The sequence below is a fragment of the Rutidosis leptorrhynchoides genome, chromosome 2 (genome assembly GCF_046630445.1).
Source record: "Rutidosis leptorrhynchoides isolate AG116_Rl617_1_P2 chromosome 2, CSIRO_AGI_Rlap_v1, whole genome shotgun sequence".
NCBI classification, from domain to species: Eukaryota; Viridiplantae; Streptophyta; class Magnoliopsida; order Asterales; family Asteraceae; genus Rutidosis; species Rutidosis leptorrhynchoides.
The window spans coordinates 288,992,793-289,013,225 of record NC_092334.1 but is presented as its reverse complement, the minus strand read 5'-3'; the positions used below and the strand labels follow the sequence as shown (position 1 = coordinate 289,013,225).

Below are 20,433 nucleotides of genomic sequence, written 5' to 3'. Positions count from 1 at the left end.
AGCTAATATACAATTCAACTACTACAATTCTATATGAAAAACTGATTATAATAATATTTCGCGTTCAAACTTTTATACAATATTTTACAAACTTACAATACCGCTTATTTTACATAAAGCATGAAATATAGCACACAATAACTTTGATACAAGATAGTTGTGAAGATAATTCTAGCTAGTACACAAGTCGTTCAGCAAAGGCAATAAAGACACGTAATTCATACGTCCAGAAACAAGTCATGCATTCTGGTTTTACTAGGACTACTTCCCATCCTTGGTCTTGTGCAACATAACCGTTATGGCCGTTGATAAGACAGCGTGTTGTAGCGTCGTCAAAGGGACGAGGGTTACGTAATGTCCAACAGTCCCGTAATAATCTAAAAACCTCATTTCTTACCCCAATTACCGACTCCGTCACTTGTGGAAACGTTTTGTTTAATAGTTGTAGCCTGATGTTCTTGTTCTCACTTTGGTGAGAAGCGAACATTACTAATCCGTAAGCATAACATGCTTCTTTATGTTGCATGTTAGCCGCTTTTTCTAAATCACGAAGTCCAATATTCGGATATATTGAGTCAAAATAATTTCTTAACCCGTTGCGTAAAATAGCATTTGGGTTCCCCGCAATATATGCGTCAAAGTAAACACATCGTAACTTATGGGTTTCCCAATGTGATATCCCCCATCTTTCAAACGAAAGTCTCTTATAAACCAAGACATTCTTGGAACGTTCTTCGAATGTCTTACAAACTGATCTCGCCTTAAATAGTTGTGCCGAGGAATTCTGTCCGACTCTAGACAAGATTTCATCAATCATGTCTCCGGGTAGGTCTCTTAAAATATTAGGTTGTCTATCCATTTTGTGTTTTTAAACTGTAAAATAGACAAGAGTTAGATTCATAAAAAAATACTTATTAATACAAGCAATTTTTACATATATCATAAAGCATACGAACACTATATTACATATATTACACCACACGAATACAACTATCTTATTCTGACTCGCTCGTTTCTTCTTCTTCGGTTTTGGTTCGTTTTGCCAAGTTTCTAGGGATATATGATGTTCCCCTAATACGAGCCGTCGTGATCCACATTGGTTTAGAAAAACCTGGTGGTTTAGAGGTTCCCGGGTCATTGTTACAACTTAAGGACTTCGGGGGTTGACGATACATATAAAGTTCATCGGGGTTGGAATTAGATTTCTCTATTTTTATGCCCTTTCCCTTATTATTTTCTTTTGCCTTTTTAAATTCAGTTGGGGTAATTTCTATAACATCATCGGAATTCTCGTCGGAATCCGATTCATCGGAGAATTGGTAATCCTCCCAATATTTTGCTTCCTTGGCGGAAACACCATTGACCATAATTAACTTTGGTCGGTTGGTTGAGGATTTTCTTTTACTTAACCGTTTTATTATTTCCCCCACCGGTTCTATTTCTTCATCTGGTTCCGATTCTTCTTCCGGTTCCGATTCTTCTTCTGGTTCCGACTCTTCTTCCGGTTCCTCTTCGGGAACTTGTGAATCAGTCCACAAATCATTCCAATTTACATTTGACTCTTCATTATTATTAGGTGAGTCAATGGGACTTGTTCTAGGGGTAGACATCTATCACATAATATCAAACACGTTAAGAGATTAATATATCACATAATATTCATATGTTAAAAATATATAGTTTCCAACAAAAATGTTAAGCAATCATTTTTAAAGAAAACACGGTCGAAGTCCAGACTCACTAATGCATCCTAACAAACTCGATAAGACACACTAATGCAAATTTTCTGGTTCTCTAAGACCAACGCTCGGATACCAACTGAAATGTCCCGTTCTTATTGATTAAAAACGTTCCATATTAATTGATTTCGTTGCGAGGTTTTGACCTCTATATGAGACGTTTTTCAAAGACTGCATTCATTTTTAAACAAACCATAACCTTTATTTCATCAATAAAGGTTTAAAAAGCTTTACGTAGATTATCAAATAATGATAATCTAAAATATCCTGTTTACACACGACCATTACATAATGGTTTACAATACAAATATGTTACAACAAAATAAGTTTCTTGAATGCAGTTTTTACACAATATCATACAAGCATGGACTCCAAATCTTGTCCTTATTTAAGTATGCGACAGCGGAAGCTCTTAATAATCACCTGAGAATAAACATGCTTAAAACGTCAACAAAAATGTTGGTGAGTTATAGGTTTAACCTATATATATCAAATCGTAACAATAGACCACAAGATTTCATATTTCAATACACATCCCATACATAGAGATAAAAATCATTCATATGGTGAACACCTGGTAACCGACAATAACAAGATGCATATATAAGAATATCCCCATCATTCCGGGATACCCTTCGGATATGATATAAATTTCGAAGTACTAAAGCATCCGGTACTTTGGATGGGGTTTGTTAGGCCCAATAGATCTATCTTTAGGATTCGCGTTAATTAGGGTGTCTGTTCCCTAATTCTTAGATTACCAGACTTAATAAAAAGGGGCATATTCGATTTCGATAATTCAACCATAGAATGTAGTTTCACGTACTTGTGTCTATTTTGTAAATCATTTATAAAACCTGCATGTATTCTCATCCCAAAAATATTAGATTTTAAAAGTGGGACTATAACTCACTTTCACAGATTTTTACTTCGTCGGGAAGTAAGACTTGGCCACTGGTTGATTCACGAACCTATAACAATATATACATATATATCAAAGTATGTTCAAAATATATTTACAACACTTTTAATATATTTTGATGTTTTAAGTTTATTAAGTCAGCTGTCCTCGTTAGTAACCTACAACTAGTTGTCCACAGTTAGATGTACAGAAATAAATCGATAAATATTATCTTGAATCAATCCACGACCCAGTGTATACGTATCTCAGTATTGATCACAACTCAAACTATATATATTTTGGAATCAACCTCAACCCTGTATAGCTAACTCCAACATTCACATATAGAGTGTCTATGGTTGTTCCGAAATATATATAGATGTGTCGACATGATAGGTCGAAACATTGTATACGTGTCTATGGTATCTCAAGATTACATAATATATAATACAAGTTGATTAAGTTATGGTTGGAATAGATTTGTTACCAATTTTCACGTAGCTAAAATGAGAAAAATTTTCCAATCTTGTTTTACCCATAACTTCTTCATTTTAAATCCGTTTTGAGTGAATCAAATTGCTATGGTTTCAAATTGAACTCTATTTTATGAATCTAAACAAAAAAAGTATAGGTTTCTAGTCGGAAAAATAAGTTACAAGTCGTTTTTGTAAAGGTAGTCATTTCAGTCGAAAGAACGACGTCTAGATGACCATTTTAGAAAACATACTTCCACTTTGAGTTTAACCATAATTTTTGGGTATAGTTTCATGTTCATAATAAAAATCATTTTCTCAGAATAACAACTTTTAAATCAAAGTTTATCATAGTTTTTAATTAACTAACCCAAAACAGCCCGCGGTGTTACTACGACGGCGTAAATCCGGTTTTACGGTGTTTTTCGTGTTTCCAGGTTTTAAATCATTAAGTTAGCATATCATATAGATATAGAACATGTGTTTAGTTGATTTTAAAAGTCAAGTTAGAAGGATTAACTTTTGTTTGCAAACAAGTTTAGAATTAACTAAACTATGTTCTAGTGATTACAAGTTTAAACCTTCGAATAAGATAGCTTTATATGTATGAATCGAATGATGTTATGAACATCATTACTACCTTAAGTTCCTTGGATGAACCTACTGGAAAAGAGAAAAATGGATCTAGCTTCAATGGATCCTTGGATGGCTCAAAGTTCTTGAAGCAAAATCATGACACGAAAACAAGTTCAAGTAAGATCATCACTTGAAATAAGATTGTTATAGTTATAGAAATTGAACCAAAGTTTGAATATGATTATTACCTTGTATTAGAATGATAACCTACTGTAAGAAACAAAGATTTCTTGAGGTTGGATGATCACCTTACAAGATTGGAAGTGAGCTAGCAAACTTGAAAGTATTCTTGATTTTATGAAACTAGAACTTTTGAAATTTATGAAGAACACTTAGAACTTGAAGATAGAACTTGAGAGAGTTCAATTAGATGAAGAAAATTGAAGAATGAAAGTGTTTGTAGGTGTTTTTGGTCGTTGGTGTATGGATTAGATATAAAGGATATGTAATTTTGTTTTCATGTAAATAAGTCATGAATGATTACTCATATTTTTGTAATCTTATGAGATATTTCATGCTAGTTGCCAAATGATGGTTCCCACATGTGTTAGGTGACTCACATGGGCTGCTAAGAGCTGATCATTGGAGTGTATATACCAATAGTACATACATCTAAAAGCTGTGTATTGTACGAGTACGAATACGGGTGCATACGAGTAGAATTGTTGATGAAACTGAACGAGAATGTAATTGTAAGCATTTTTGTTAAGTAGAAGTATTTTGATAAGTGTATTGAAGTCTTTCAAAAGTGTATAAATACATATTAAAACACTACATGTATATACATTTTAACTGAGTCATTAAGTCATCGTTAGTCGTTACATGTAAGTGTTGTTTTGAAACCTTTAGGTTAACGATCTTGTTAAATGTTGTTAACCCAATGTTTATAATATCAAAAGAGATTTTAAATTATTATATTATCATGATATTATGATGTACGAATATCTCTTAATATGATATATATACATTAAATGTCGTTACAACGATAAACGTTACATATATGTCTCGTTTCAAAATCATTAAGTTAGTAGTCTTGTTTTTACATATGTAGTTCATTGTTAATATAATTAATGATATGTTTACTTATCATAATATCATGTTAACTATATATATATAACCATATATATGTCATCATATAGTTTTTTACAAGTTTTAACGTTCGTGAATCACCGGTCAACTTGGGTGGTCAATTGTCTATATGAAACCTATTTCAATTAATCAAGTCTTAACAAGTTTGATTGCTTAACATGTTGGAAACATTTAATCATGTAAATATCAATCTCAATTAATATATATAAACATGGAAAAGTTCGGGTCACTACAAAGGGCTTCTTGGCGAGGTTGTTGTAATTGCTTGATTGGGGGGCTTCCCATTTTCTTTTGTTGTCACCCGACTTATCCTCGGCTTTAGGTGCCGGCACTTCAATCTCGTCCACTGTTTCAATCAATTGACGGGCCATATTCAAAGCCTCTTGGTGGTTAGCGGGTTTGGATGACATTACTCCTTGTTTGATGCTCTTGGGGAGACCATCCATGTAAAGTTCAACCCTTAAAGATTCGGGGTTCACAAGATTTGGGCACATCAAAGCAAGTTCGGAGAATCGTTGATTATAGGCCTTAAGGTCGTTCCCGACCGCTTTCAGAGCTCTTAGCTCTTGTTCGAGCCTTCGGGTTTCTTCGCGAGGAAAATATTCGGTGATCATCTTTCCTCTTAAGTCGGCCCAAGAGAGAGCGTGGGCTTCGTGGATACCCACCGATTGTACATACGAATTCCACCATGTGAGAACGATACCGGCGAAGGTGTGAGTGGAATATCTAACCTTGTCTTGGTCTCGACAACCGCTTATGCTAAAGACGGCTTCCGTTTGCTCAAACCATCGGGTGAGCACAACCGGTCCCCCGGTTCCATCAAAAGTGTGAGGTTTGCACCCCATGAAATTCTTATAGGAGCATCCTTCGTTGGAATTTCCGGCTCCATTGTTGTTATTGTGATGATTGTTGTTATTTTTGTTGTTGGAGGAGTGACAGGCCATGGCCGCATCCACGGCAGTGGCTATCATACGTTGGAGGGCTTGTTCGGGAGTTTCGGGAGGAGCGCGTCGACGAGCCATTATTCCTTCAAAACACAAGAATATCGTTGGTTAGTATTCTCAATAATACTAACCGTGATATGGAATGAGGATAAAGAGAAAAAAAAAATTTCCTTGACTCGCCTTAAATTCTTTATGTCATAATGTCGGAACGTCCATGTGAATCACTGTAATATAATCCCGGAAATTATATTACCCTGATTCACATGTGCATTTAACATTACTTTATAAAGTCAAGGTGGCGCGTCAACAAAATTTATCAACGTAAGATTAAGATCGAATACGACTTAGATATGATAGAAAAGTTCGAGTATAATGCACAAATAGTCAAGTAATTCCTACTTCAGTCTATATGCCGGTTGTAGTCTAGATTCACCTATGTACCCTATGACTCGGGGTGGACACAAATGAACTCTAAATCCCTACAACCAAGGCTCTGATACCACTTGTAGCGACCCCGACAAATCGTCAAGTGACGGCGTCGACTACGTAGGTCCCATTACATGGTCATAAGTCTTTAAGACAACGTTTGACCAAAATATGTCGCATTCATTTCAATGTAAAAGGGTGTTTCAAGTTTACAAAAGAAGTTCGATGGCTAGTTACATTACAATGTTAAACGTACAATTGAAACCTATGCGACACAATTTAAAAGTAGCCAAAAAGATGCTCCAAATATGCATGTATACTCGACATCCAAGCAAGTATCAAAAGAGTGCGGAAGCATGTATCACTTAAGCATTCAAAACCTGAGAAAAACATAGAAGAATCTGTCAACGAAAACGTTGGTGAAATCATAGGTTTAGTAAGTAAAATGTATTGAACCACAAGGTTCTTTATGAATTTGCTTAACCAAAATCGTTCACATTCCAAAATAGTATTTGTATCACGAGCACCCAATTATCAAGGCTTAACTGAATCTTCCCTCTGAATTTTTGAATTTAGTGTTAGAACTTACACTATACATTGTTGAAATTATATTTCATTCACTAACGGTAGCGAACCGTCTGAATGAGGGTTTGTTAAACCCGTATGGCCACACAACATAATTACACGCTTACACTTACACCCTGCAAGTGGAACTAATGATAATTGGATTGAGGACTTTTGTTCAAACTCGTATGCATCTTTGTATTCGTATTTGTTCACAATGTAAAAGCATGAAAAGTATATAAGTATGAAATGTATGTGTTTCTCAGCCCACGATGTAAAGAATAAAAGTGATTTTAAAAAAAAAGTGGGACTATGATCTCACCTCGAGTGCAAGAATTAATAAAGTACTTCAACAAGTAAACGCGTGCAAAGACAAAGCTAGTATTGACCTAAACATATATGTTATATCAATAACGGTAAACACAAACGGTCAAAGATGTTCAATTAGTCCTATGGCTCGTTACGACTCGATTATAAAGCATGTGAATCAAATTGTCAAGTTTCATGCAAGATACAAGTAAAGAATCATGTTAGAAAGATTGCATAATCATTTGGTTAAGTTTGACAAAAAGTCAAACTTTGGTCGGGTCAAAGTCAACGAAAAAGACAACATGTTTGGGTCGGGTCCCGGACTATTTTTCTATGCTAATTATTCATATATAAGTATATTAGAACAAGTTTCATGTGAATCGTAGGTCGATAGCTAGTCAAACATTTCGCGTGAAATGTGCCAAATGAAGCAGAATCTGGCCAGGCTAATCCGCGCGCCGCGCGGAGATGGGGCGCGCCGCGCCACCATCTGGGCAGACACTTTTCTGTTTTTCACAAGTATGCACGAGCTAAAACCAAATAACCACATCTTATGATCCGCAAACAATTAGAACATGTATCTTATATCATCGGAAAGGTAATTTGACGAGGAAAACACCTAGACACATTTCATCAAGCAATTCAACACTTACAACAACCCAAAACCGCATTAAACGTTCATAATCAAAGTTTCAAGTTCTAAAAACGCATTTCATGATTCGGGCAACCAATTTACATGTATGATATGCCGTTTTGAAGGTAATCAAGCACACATTGCAACCAAACACTTATCAACAACAATTCATAGCATTTGATGCACCAAAAGTTCATATAAAGCTTATCAAATCCTAATCCAAGTTCACAAAATCACTAATCATGTTCTTGAAGTTTTCTTAATCAACCTATACACCAAAACGAAGCTAATGATACTAGTAACACAATTAAAACATGGACTTTAACAATCTAACAACATATGAGCATCCAAAACACAAGATTAAGCAAGCATTTTTCATATTCAAGCTAGTTACACCAAAAACAACAAATCGAGCATACAAATTACATACACGACATCACAATGAGCCATAGACACTAATTAACAACTTTATAACTCAAAAATCTCAAGAACACATAAAATTAGTGATTTTAGAAAGTTACCCAAATGAGATGAAGTTGGTATCAAATTGAAGAGGATGAAGAGAGGATTCCAAATATGTATTTTGTTTTGATTGAAGTTTGCTAGATCATGAATGGATGATGAATCTTTGTAATGGAGAATTTAAGAAAAATAGGGAAGTATTAAAGAAAAAGAGAAAATGGAGAGGATAATGAATGGAGGAGGTGGTTTGACCACTTTGACCTAGTCAGAGGTTTGGTCTTTTGACAAGTCTAGTCCCTCTAGTTTGTAATCGGGTGCGGGAATTAACCAAACGAATTATTTTAAGTTACACGAGAGTACGGGAGACGTTATAATCCAATAACGAAAATATTGTAAGAATGTAGCTAATGGAGGATACGAATCGAGATACCGAGGATATAAAATAAATAAAAAAGACGGCGTTAAAAATAATTTAACAGAAAAACGCGGGATGTTACAAAACTTATTAAAGAGCATGAGAAAAATGAAAGTTTATTAGCCGTTATCGTTTTATTACTCTTCACACATCTAAACAACTTTAGTTTAACTAATGAACATATGAAAGAACTCTACATATATATTATAAGTAATTTAATATTTCAATTTTATTAAAAAATAAGAGTGCTCCCAATCAAGACAGGACTTCTTCCAGGACTAGCCAACCATTCAGCGCCACATCATCACTTCCATCTCACTTCCTTCCCAGGACTAAACCTATGACTAAACCCAGGACTAAACATGACAATCCTCCTTCCATATTTTAATTTTTTTTAAAATTTTTTTTTATAATATCAGGTAATTACAATTATTTAAGTAAATCTTATATTTATTAATAATATTAAAAGAATTATTAATTATAAAATTACATTTAATTAAAATTTAAAAATTAATCAAATTAATCAAATAAGAGGGGACACGTACACTAATTTGTGACCACATTTTCATTTAATAATGGGACCCACACTCATCTTCTTCAACTATCCCAACTTTCATTTTCACAGATCTTCTCTACTTTCATTTTAATTTCACAAAACTCATCTCATCTTAATTTTATAGCTTAAATATAAAATAGAAAAAGAAAATATTTGGCCAAAATACACCCATTTCATCCGTCCACAGATCTGATTGAAATAGGCGAAGAGGAGGGCGGAGGAGGCTGGGCAGCCTGTGGGTGGCACCTGGGCGGTGGTCGTGCCATCTGCGCCCAGACTGGGTGGAGCTGGGAGGAACTCCTGGACGGACCATTGCGACCACTTTAATAACATTGTAGATATAATTAAAGTGATAACCATCAAAATTTATTAAGTAATGTCCGATATAGTTATGTACAACCTTCGATTGCTTCTTCAATATAGATTTCTTATACTCTGATATAGATGATATATGGTAATATATGGTATGATATTTGTATTGGGATCACAGTAGAATAGGTTTGTATCATTATTTTATTTATCATTTATCAAATATCAAATATAGTCGTAATAAGTGAATGTAAAATTAGGATACATCATGAATACCTATAAACTCACTTTAATACATTTAAATTGTTATTAAGAACATGAGGCAAAATGGAAGTTTATTAGCCCGTAACGTTTTTAGTCTACTTACATTCAAGCACCTTTATTTTAATTAATGTGAGTATATGGAAGAAATCTACAAACATATTATAAATAATTCACTTTCTCATCACAAACTATATTGTAAATCTAAAGTGATAACTATCAATATATGATATTTGTATTAATCGGAGAGAATTTAAGTGTTCTATTATTATATTTATCATATCATTTACTCATGTTAATGTTATTTGATAATCGATTAAAATGTATTACTCTTTATATGCATTCCATCATGTTTGTTATATGGGTGAACTACTTTAACGAGATTCTCTTTTTCTATTAACCAATTTTATTGTATACTTATTACGGTGTTATAATTAATCTGCGAATGTTTGTGTTTATATATTGATTTTTTTATATTATTTATGTAGTTAGCTATTGGTACAGGGAAGAGAGAAGAAAGACGCTGACAAAATCCAATAACAAAATATAAAGGTAATAGTTCTTATGGAATCTCATCTTCACATATTATGAAATCCTACTACAAATATTATGTAAGTTTTAAGGTGTTTCCTTTCGTATATTACGAAGTACTTTATGCTTTTAAGGAACGATAATTGTAAGTGTAATCATTAGTATGGCGGAATTCATTAGTGTTTTTAATCTATTTGTAGTTATTGTATTTGTAATTTTTGTTTCGTATTAATTTATGAATGTTCACAGTAAAAAAAAATACTTTGATAATGCTTCTACTAAATTATCTAATACACCACTTTTCGAGTTCTTGATATTTATTATTATTAACCAATGTAGTTCGTTAAAAGAAATCAGTATTTATAGTAATTAATTCATCTAATAAATGTTGGTAAAAATATATAATAATAAAAATACATTGTACTTGAGTTTCATGTCGTACGCTAACCTTTTGAGTTCAAATCATGCATAATGTTAATTATGAGAAATTGATTAATGATGAAAAAATTGAATGTAAACAATTATGCAAGGAACTCATGTAGTCGTGCCATTTTTATAAGATATGAATTGATGCTGATTGTATTTTTATTTATTTATTTAATGATTGATGCTTTAGTGGTAAAATTGTCAACATATTAATCACATGATGGATCCTCGATTTTGTGTGTGATTATTTAGGCTTACCAATAGATTTTACAGGAATATGCAATGACCTAATTGTGGGCTTACAAATATTGCTTATCAATCATATCCAAGGAGAGTGTGTTCAATGCAACTTTAAAATGATGGAAGAAGTTCATCGGCATATTAACAACATATACCTCATCCAGAATCTTAGTCAACTCGATTATGCAACCAATCGAAACATGAATATCAAAAGTATTGAAACGTGGATAATCCGTGCAACGCACGGGTCATGCTCACTAGTAGTTATTATCATTAGGTATTAAAGTCATAATTATTAGTATTATTATTATTATTATTATTATTATTATTATTATTATTATTATTATGTATTACAAACATTAGTTATTAGTATCATCATTTAATACTAATATAAGTATTAGTTACCCTTTATTATTATTATTAGTATAACCCTAGTTACAACTATTATTATTATTATTATTATTATTATTATTATTATTATTATTATTATTATTATTATTATTAAAGTAATACAATTTGTTACAATTAGTATTAGTATCTTTCTATAAATAATAGAACTATTAATATTAACATAAGTAGTGTTAATTGTATTATCACAGGTATTATTATTATTATGTAATTACTAAAATCAGTAACATAGCTATCATTAACTGTAAAAATTAATATTTTACAATTACAATTATAATTATTAATATCATTATAATTATCATTAAGTATTATAATTACTATCATTTCTACCACTACTAATATTATTTTGGTTTTATTATAACTACTATTATTAATTATTAATAAACAAATATATATGTTAAAAATATATTTAATACATATGACATAACGAACAGTAATAACAAAATGAATATATGAAATATATATATTATTAAAAGTATATAACTAATAAAGTTATATATATATATATTTTACGGTTACAACTATGTATATTAATAAATATACAAATGATATAGGTTCGTGAATCCGAGGCCAACCCTGCATTGTTCAATATAGTCATATGTATTTTTACTACAAAATACATTAGGTGAGTTTCATTTGCCTTTTTTACTCATTACATTTTTGGGCTGAGAATACATGCAATGTTTTAATAACTATTTTACAATATTCATATGCGTGAGTTTCATTTGCCTTTTTTACTCATTATATTTTTGGGCTGAGAATACATGCAATGTTTTAATAACTATTTTACAATATTCATATGCGTGAGTTTCATTTGCCTTTTTACCCTTAATATTTTTGGGCTGAGAATACATGCGCTGCTTTTATAAATGTTTTACGAAATAGACACAAGTAATTGAAACTACATTATATGGTTGAATTATCGAAATCGAATATGCCCCTTTTTATTACGTCTGGTAATCTAAGAATTAGGGAACAGACACCCTAATTGACGCGAACTCTAAAGATAGATCTATCGGGCCCAACAAGCCCCATCCAAAGTACCGGATGCTTTAGTACTTCGAAATTTATATCATGTCCGAAGGAGGATCCCGGAATGATGGGGATATTCTTATATACATATTGTGAATGTCGATTACCAGGTGTTCAATCCATATGAATGATATTTTTGTCTCTATGCATGGGACGTATGTTTATGAGAAATGGAAATATGAAAATCTTGTGGTCTATTAAAATGATGGAAATGATTATTTATGTTAAACTAATGAACTCACCAACCTTTTGGTTGACACTTTAAAGCATGTTCATTCTCAGGTACGAAAAAAATCTTCCGCTGTGCATTTGCTCATCTTAGAGATATTACTTGGAGTCATTTATGACATATTTCAAAAGACGTTGTATTCGAGTCGTTGAGTTCATCAAGATTATTATTAAGTCAATTATAGTAAGATATATTACGAAATGGTATGCATGTTGTCAACTTTCGATGTAATGAAAGATTGTCTTTTCAAAAACGAATGCAATGTTTGTAAAATGTATCATATAGAGGTCAAGTACCTCGCGATGTAATCAACTGTTGTGAATCGTTTATAATCTATATGGACTTCGTCCGGATGGATTAGGACGGGTCTCTACAAGATTAATTTAGAGGGTTGAACTTATATTATTATTTTAAATATAATTAAGGGTATAACAAATAATTAAGTGTATATGGATTAAAAAGTAGTGTGTGAGGATCACCGCTTTTTTTATTGAAGAATATTCTTGAAAAGATGCATAAAATAATGGTCGTGGAATAAAACAGAAAACTGGAAATTTCATCACTTTATCTACGGTCGAACGATTTTATTAACAAATTAAGGGACTAAACTTGATATTAACATATTCTTCAGTGGCCATATACGCAGTTGACTTATCTATCCATCTTCAAACTTATAAATCCCTTCACAGCAGAAAGATGCAAATATACAGAATCTTTTCTAATTTATTAGTTTCCAAAAATCTGTATAGAGGTAAAAAAAAAAAGAAAAAAAAGAAAAGAAGAATCTGCGAGTTCGAAAATGAGGCATTTGCGATCTCTGATCCTTCTGTTTTCAATTTTTCTATCGCCGTTGTTTGGACTGAGCCAGGTGCTGTTTACTTAATATCCATATATATATAAACATAAAGTCAAAGTCAACATTTCGTGTATCTATATCTATGATTATTTTGATGATTCATGTTCTGTATTCTATGGATTTCAGTATTTTATTTTGTATTATTATGTATTTATGTGTAGTAATTAAACAATGAACCATATTGGTTAATTTATGTTCTGTTTTTAATCAATTTTGCTAGCTTACTGGTTCATGTGGTACAAAAATATGAGTAGTAAATAGTGAGACAAAATTGTTCTAAGAATTTTATTGAAAGATTTTAGTCTGTATGGAGATGATTAAACTATATCTGCATTGATTCGAATTCTGCTTAGCTGAAAAATGAAAAAAATAGGATGGTCTCAAGACCTGTTTGTAATTATTTATAGAGAACAAAAATAGAATGCTAATTAGTTGAACCACAGTAATTTTGTTGTGACATGAGTACATGACTTTCTGTTTTGAAATAAGAAACTGGTATGAGAGTGTATATTTCATTTAATAATGTATAAGGAGATTTAGACAATTTTAAAAGGATAATAAATATACATATGAAATATCTTAACTGTACCGATAAAGAATAAAAATAAAAATAGAAGGTAGTTTGGTTATGGTAGTATACTAGCCACCTATTATAGAATTGGAAGTTCGAATTAGAGCATAGACCCGTAAATGGATTTGTATGTATATCTGCTTTGGAAGTGTTTGTTATGAGAACATTGTCAACCATATAATCTTAAGTTCACGATTCTGAGGCTGTTTTATATATGTAATCTTTTTGGGGATTAGCTTGTAGAGAAAAGGATATTTGACATATACCATTAGTGTCTAACGATAATTAAAAATACAGATTTGCGAGTCTGGCCTTGAATATTGCGAATCAGAGAGTGACTTAGCATCAAAGATATTAATAAAGGGTGGTACAGTTGTAAATGCTGATCGTCAGGAGATTGCTGATGTTTATGTAGAGGATGGGGTTATTGTTGCTGTTAGGCCAAATATTAAGGTACTTTTGTCTGGACTATCAAATACAGTATGATATTACTTTTACTTGGTGTGTCAATGTTAGTGCACATCGTGATAAAGCAGGCTGTTGTTTCCAGTTTTTGTAATTTAAGATGACTTGTGTATCAAACAGGTTGGTGATGGCGTTAGAATTGTTGATGCTACAGGGAAGTTTGTTATGCCAGGTAAAGTTTTTTAGTAGTTAATGATAAGAAAACTCCGTTTTATGTAATTAATAATAATTAACTACAGTACTTCTGTTTTATTCTGATTTACGTTGGGAATTTTTATTTATTTTAAATTATAGTATTGTTTAATGATGATGATGGTATCATTGATTTTGGCTTGTTGTGGTGCAGGAGGAATTGATCCTCACACACATTTGGCCATGGAATTTATGGGTACGGAGACTATTGACAATTTTTTCACTGGTCAAGCAGCTGCGTTAGCAGGCGGGACAACTATGCATATTGATTTCGTTATTCCTGTAAATGGTAGTTTACTTAAAGGTTACGAAGCCTATGTTGAAAAAGCAAACTTGTCTTGCATGGATTATGGTTTTCACATGGCAATCACTAAATGGGATGATGATGTTCCTAAGGAGATGGAAATTATGGTTAAGGAGAAAGGTTTGCACATTAAATTACTAATATATATATATATATAAATATATATATAGGGGCAGGATCAATGGGGAAGTAACCAATCGGGGGAAGCGGAGGGAAGCAAAAAAAAAAAAAAAAATTCGTTTTTTTTTGAATTTTTTTTTTCCGGCATCAAGATCACACGAAAATATGAACATTTAGAAGAGACACTTCGTGATGAATGTTATTATTTAGGCGGAAAAACAATCGACAAAAATAACATACAAGATAATATTGTTCTTGAAGAATATGAACGTTTTTTTTTCATGTTTTGTGAAGTAAAATTTAGCCCGATTTAGAGTTTAGGGTTTAGGGTTTAGGGTTTGGTGTTTTGGGTTTATTCCATAAACCCAAAACACCAAACCCTAAACCCTAAACAATAAACCCAAAACACCAAACCCTAAACCCTAAACCCTAAACCCTAAACTCTAAACCGTTCGTGTTAAAAACTCAATCTAAATCCTAAATCTAAACCCTAAATCTAAACTCTAAACCATAAATTTCTAAACCCTATAAACCCTAATATCTAAACCCCAATAGCTAAAACCTCGAAATACGCTCGAAAAACACGATAATTGTTATATATTACTTCTTCGAGCGTTTTCCCGCCAAAATAAAAACATTTATCACAAAGCGTCTCTACTAAATGTTCATATTTTCATCTCATCTATAATGTTCGTGAACAAAGTTTTTTCAAAAAACGAAAAAAAAAAAGTTTTTGCTTCCCCCCGCTTCCCCCCGAATGGTTACTTCCCTCTTGATCCTATATATATATATATATATATATATATATATATATATATATATATATATATATATATATATATATACTTGTTTGTTTTTTAACCTACAGGTATCAACTCATTTAAGTTTTTCATGGCTTATAAGGGTTCTCTTATGATAAGTGACGAGCTTTTGTTGGAGGGTCTGAAAATGTGCAAGTCTCTTGGTGCATTAGCAATGGTTCATGCTGAAAATGGGGATGCTGTTTTTGAAGGACAGAAAAGAATGATCCAACTTGGTATTACTGGTCCAGAAGGACATGCTCTATCAAGGCCTCCTGTAGTAAGTCATTAATTTATAAGAGTTTTATGTTTCTCTAGATTATAAAGAATATATATATTTTAGTGAGATATTTAACAGCATATTTAAGTTTCTATAGGGTTTAATTGTTGTTGCTGTTGTCGTTTGACACAAATGCTAACTTTAGTTGGTGTTGTTGCAGCTGGAAGGAGAGGCTACAAGTCGAGCTATTCGTTTGGCTGCTTTTGTGAATGCACCGCTGTATGTTGTTCATGTAATGAGCACTGATGCTATGGAAGAAATAGCAAGGGCTCAAAAATCAGGTTTGTGAATGATGAGGCTAAATGAATAAGGTTTTCCCCTTTTTAGAATATTCTCATCAAGATGGAGCCAAATGAAATATATGAATTTGATGCTTTGTTCATTTCCAATTTGGCCGATATTGGGAGTACGTTTATAATCTATTATCTATAATTTTTAAAAATAGGCCAAAGAGTTATTGGAGAGCCTGTGGTTTCTGGCTTAATTCTTGATGATTCAGTTTTATGGGATCCTGATTTCATTACAGCTGCCAAGTAAGTGACTATCATTTTCTAATTTTGCGCATTTTTCTTTTCAATTTACATTTCTGTAACTTGGTACTTTGTATGACTGAGTTATAATGTAGGTTTGTCATGAGCCCCCCAATAAGAGCAGTAGGGCATGGGAAAACACTTCAAGCAGCATTATCAACTGGAATTTTAAAGGTTATATTGACACAAATGACGTATGTATTATTAGTTTTACACTTTCATTTGCCCTGTATGACCTTTTGTATGTGAACTACAAAAGTTCCATCCTTTGCTTTGGGGTTTTGGTAAAGGTGCCAAATGGACAACAAACAAGTTTTTGTACATTTTTAATAAATATCTATTAGGTTAAATAAAAACGAGGCTATATGGGAAGGGCGGGTAGTTTTCCTAAGGTACGTACGCAGCCTAACCGGGTTACCTGTGATCGTTTCCGACCCTTTCCATGGAAACCTCAAATATTTTGCTACTGAGGTTTGAACTTTGGACCTTTCGTGAGATATACAACCCCAACCACTAGGCTATCTTGAGATGATTATTTATCGAGTTAAATATGATTACTAAAACCATGTTACTACACTCTAATTTTCTTATCAAATTAACAATACAATGAGAAGACAATAATTATACACCGTGAGCGACTTTCAACTGTTCGACGCTTTGAGTTATTTCCCTTTCTAGCTAAATTTTTTATTTCACCCGTTAAGGATGACCATAGCCCAAAGTGGCAAATCCAAATTTAATTTCTGTATCTAGTTGCTTAGGTATTCTTAATAATAATGATTGTTATAAAGGTTGTATGTATGTATTGTGTATGCATGTATAAATTTATTGTTTTTTGGAGTTTCGAAACTGAAACTTGTACCATTTACCTGTTGGGCTGCCTACATAAAGAAAAAATATCATGTCTCTTGATGGTTAAACTGGTTCCTAATTTTGCAGCTTGTAGGAACGGATCACTGTACTTTTAATTCTACACAAAAATCTTTCGGAATTGACGATTTCCGCAAAATACCAAATGGTGTCAATGGTAAATACATGTTATACCACCTCTTTCTTTTGAGCCTTTTCTTATGAAAAGACTAAAAAAATATGGTTAACGGAGCTGGGCATTTACTAATATTACTTGTACATTTGCTTTTACATAGGTCTTGAGGAAAGAATGCATCTTGTTTGGGATGCAATGGTGGTATGATAATATTTTTATATTGTTTTTCTTTTTTATTTCATTTTAATTTTATTTTTTTATGGCGAACAATATTTTATATTGTATCTTATAGAGTGGAAAAATTTTTGAGTTCACTATCCAGATTAACTATTTTTCTGATTCAACTTTTTTATTTGGTTATTCCAGGAATCTGGCCAAATGTCTGCAACTGACTATGTTCGTGTAACAAGTACAGAATGGTAATGCAAAAAAAATATAATAATAAAATTGATTCCGTTCCACCTTTAGTGTATGATCGGTATTCTGTTGAGGTGGCAAATTCAATGGGGGTCATGTTTGATCTGATTCAGTCAAACTTAGCTGAAAAGGTATCGGGTTAAATGGGTTGCACAGGGAAAGAATCCCGAGTGGATATTTTGTTGCATACAACCTCTTGTATGTTTTTTAAACTTTTAAATTAGAATGAAATAATCACATTTGACACACTGCTTACAAAATTACAAAAATAATTATGATTGAATGAATTATGAGCAAAGAGTTACCTGTATGACCCATTACCTAACCTCCCATTTTGCTACTTGTAGTTTTTATTCTTTCATCTATACGATAATTATGTAGAAGATTCAATTTTGTGTTTTGGAAATGGTTCAAACCAATTGGAGATTGACTAAAATGAAATATGCTATTTTTTTCAGTGCTAAATTGTTCAATATATATCCGAGAAAAGGGGCTATACTTGCTGGATCAGATGCAGATATAATCATATTCAATCCAAATTCAACATTTCACATTAGTGCACAGTCTCATCATTCCAGGTCAGACACAAATGTCTACGAGGGAAGATCAGGAAAGGTAGTTGTGTTGTTATTTTTATAAACATTTTATAGTGATGTACTATGTACTATATATGTGCTTTAAGTATTGACTTGAAAAAATATACTACATTTTACCAAGTTATAAACTGTATCCAGTTTACTACTGTAGTTTTATGTGGTATTATCCTTCCTTTCTTCAACATGGGTCAGGTCAGGTTGGGTTTGATTGACCAAAACATACCTTAGTGTTCCTTTTGTGTGGCTCTATAAATCATTATTGTATTCTATCAAGTATAATAACCAAACATAATAATATAATAATAATACTATTAAAATGATGTTCTTTTGGGTTGAAATTATCACCTCTGCATGTTATATTTCCAACTGTAGGCATCTTGTGGTTGGATTTGTTTGATGTAATTTCTGTATTCAGGGGAAGGTTGAAGTAACAATTGCTGGTGGAAGGATTGTATGGGAAAATGAAGAATTGAAGGTTGTTTCTGGATCTGGAAAGTATATAACAATGCCTCCTTTTAATTATCTTTATCACGGGATCGATAAAGCAGATGCAAAGTACCTTGCTTCTCTTAAAACTCCGGTAAATCGCATCAGACCATCTATATGAATTGCAACCATTAAGTTCAGATCGGCTATTATAACTTAGATGATGTTATCTACATCTTCTTCTGAAACTATACATTATAGACATGTAAAAAAAATAATAATACTTACTTTTACTTTTGTGAGATATAGTTTATGTCCATCTCTCGTCTTCGAAAGTCCAAGGGTTGACCTCATAAGTAAAATTGTACATATTGTTTCCGTAGTGCTTCGACTATACATTATACAGGTGTTGTCATTTTGCTATATATTTTTTCCTTCTTAACTGTTTGGTTTTATTCTTGATCATTGGTGTCCAATTAAGTATGATCCATTGGTGAAATCATAAAGCATTTTTTCTTATCATAAAGCATTTATTTTACATTTTGAGTATATAATTTTGTTCAGGCACAAAACATTTCATAACGTGAATGTACGTAATACAACCATTGTCACATTTCTTAATGGTCAATTGTTGAACAGTCTTTATATCTCTTGTTGGTGACCTATTATAGAAATTTTTTTTTTTTAATTATTTTTTTTATTTTTTTTTAAAGGCAAACTCACACACTCACTTAATACTAACACGAATATATATATACCACGAAATGTCCTAAGCAGGACTCGAACCCTCAACCTCAAATTTGTCAAATTTGTAAGGGTGACTTCGATACCACCGAGCCATTGGTTCTTTGATGACCTATTATATAATAAACTATCCACATTCCATACGTAGCCTAGCAACTATCCAAGTAGTTGCAGTGTCGAACTAAACCCCTTAACATTTGGATGTAAAACACCCACACGGAAGTCAGAATTATAGCAACTTATCACATTCCAAAACATAAAGCAAACTAATCGTGCTAGGGAATGAAATTGCCTTTTGTTGAGAATTGATTACCCGATATAACATGCGATCATAAGTGACGAAAGAGACTAAGATTAATGAACTTAGCATCCTTACAAATCATTCTTTTTTAGTGTTCAAATAATTAATGCTAAAGTGATCGTCAAAGTGTTGAGAATTAGTTTGTGCATGTTTAATGAGGATTAATATCAGTAATTGCATAATAGCATACGTAAACTTAGATGTTCAGAGATGAATTGAAATGGATGCTTAAATTCTAGTGTCAGTTCTCATCTCTGTTTTT

The 20,433-nt window shown here is 32.3% G+C and overlaps 1 protein-coding gene across 1 annotated transcript; it reads left to right on the top strand.

The window, feature by feature from the left end:
- The first annotated feature begins 13,301 nt into the window (after positions 1-13,301).
- On the top strand, positions 13,302-19,568 carry LOC139891808 (dihydropyrimidinase). The gene is made up of 13 exons (XM_071874806.1): positions 13,302-13,452; positions 14,309-14,464; positions 14,597-14,648; positions 14,823-15,092; positions 15,961-16,172; positions 16,333-16,453; positions 16,618-16,705; positions 16,798-16,876; positions 17,642-17,729; positions 17,848-17,888; positions 18,054-18,106; positions 18,563-18,719; positions 19,116-19,568. The coding sequence occupies exons 1-13, from the start codon at positions 13,384-13,386 to the stop codon at positions 19,305-19,307; spliced, it is 1,578 nt and encodes a 525-aa protein (XP_071730907.1). The 5' UTR covers positions 13,302-13,383; the 3' UTR covers positions 19,308-19,568.
- The last annotated feature ends 865 nt before the right edge of the window (positions 19,569-20,433 follow it).

Excerpts from the sequence above, each read along its gene's own strand:
- LOC139891808 (XM_071874806.1), top strand. The coding sequence starts at position 13,384 with ATGAGGCATTTGCGATCTCTGATCCTTCTGTTTTCAATTTTTCTATCG. Across the intron at positions 16,454-16,617 it reads AGCAAGGGCTCAAAAATCAG|GCCAAAGAGTTATTGGAGAG; the intron begins GTTTGTGAATGA and ends TTTTAAAAATAG. Across the intron at positions 16,706-16,797 it reads GATTTCATTACAGCTGCCAA|GTTTGTCATGAGCCCCCCAA; the intron begins GTAAGTGACTAT and ends GTTATAATGTAG.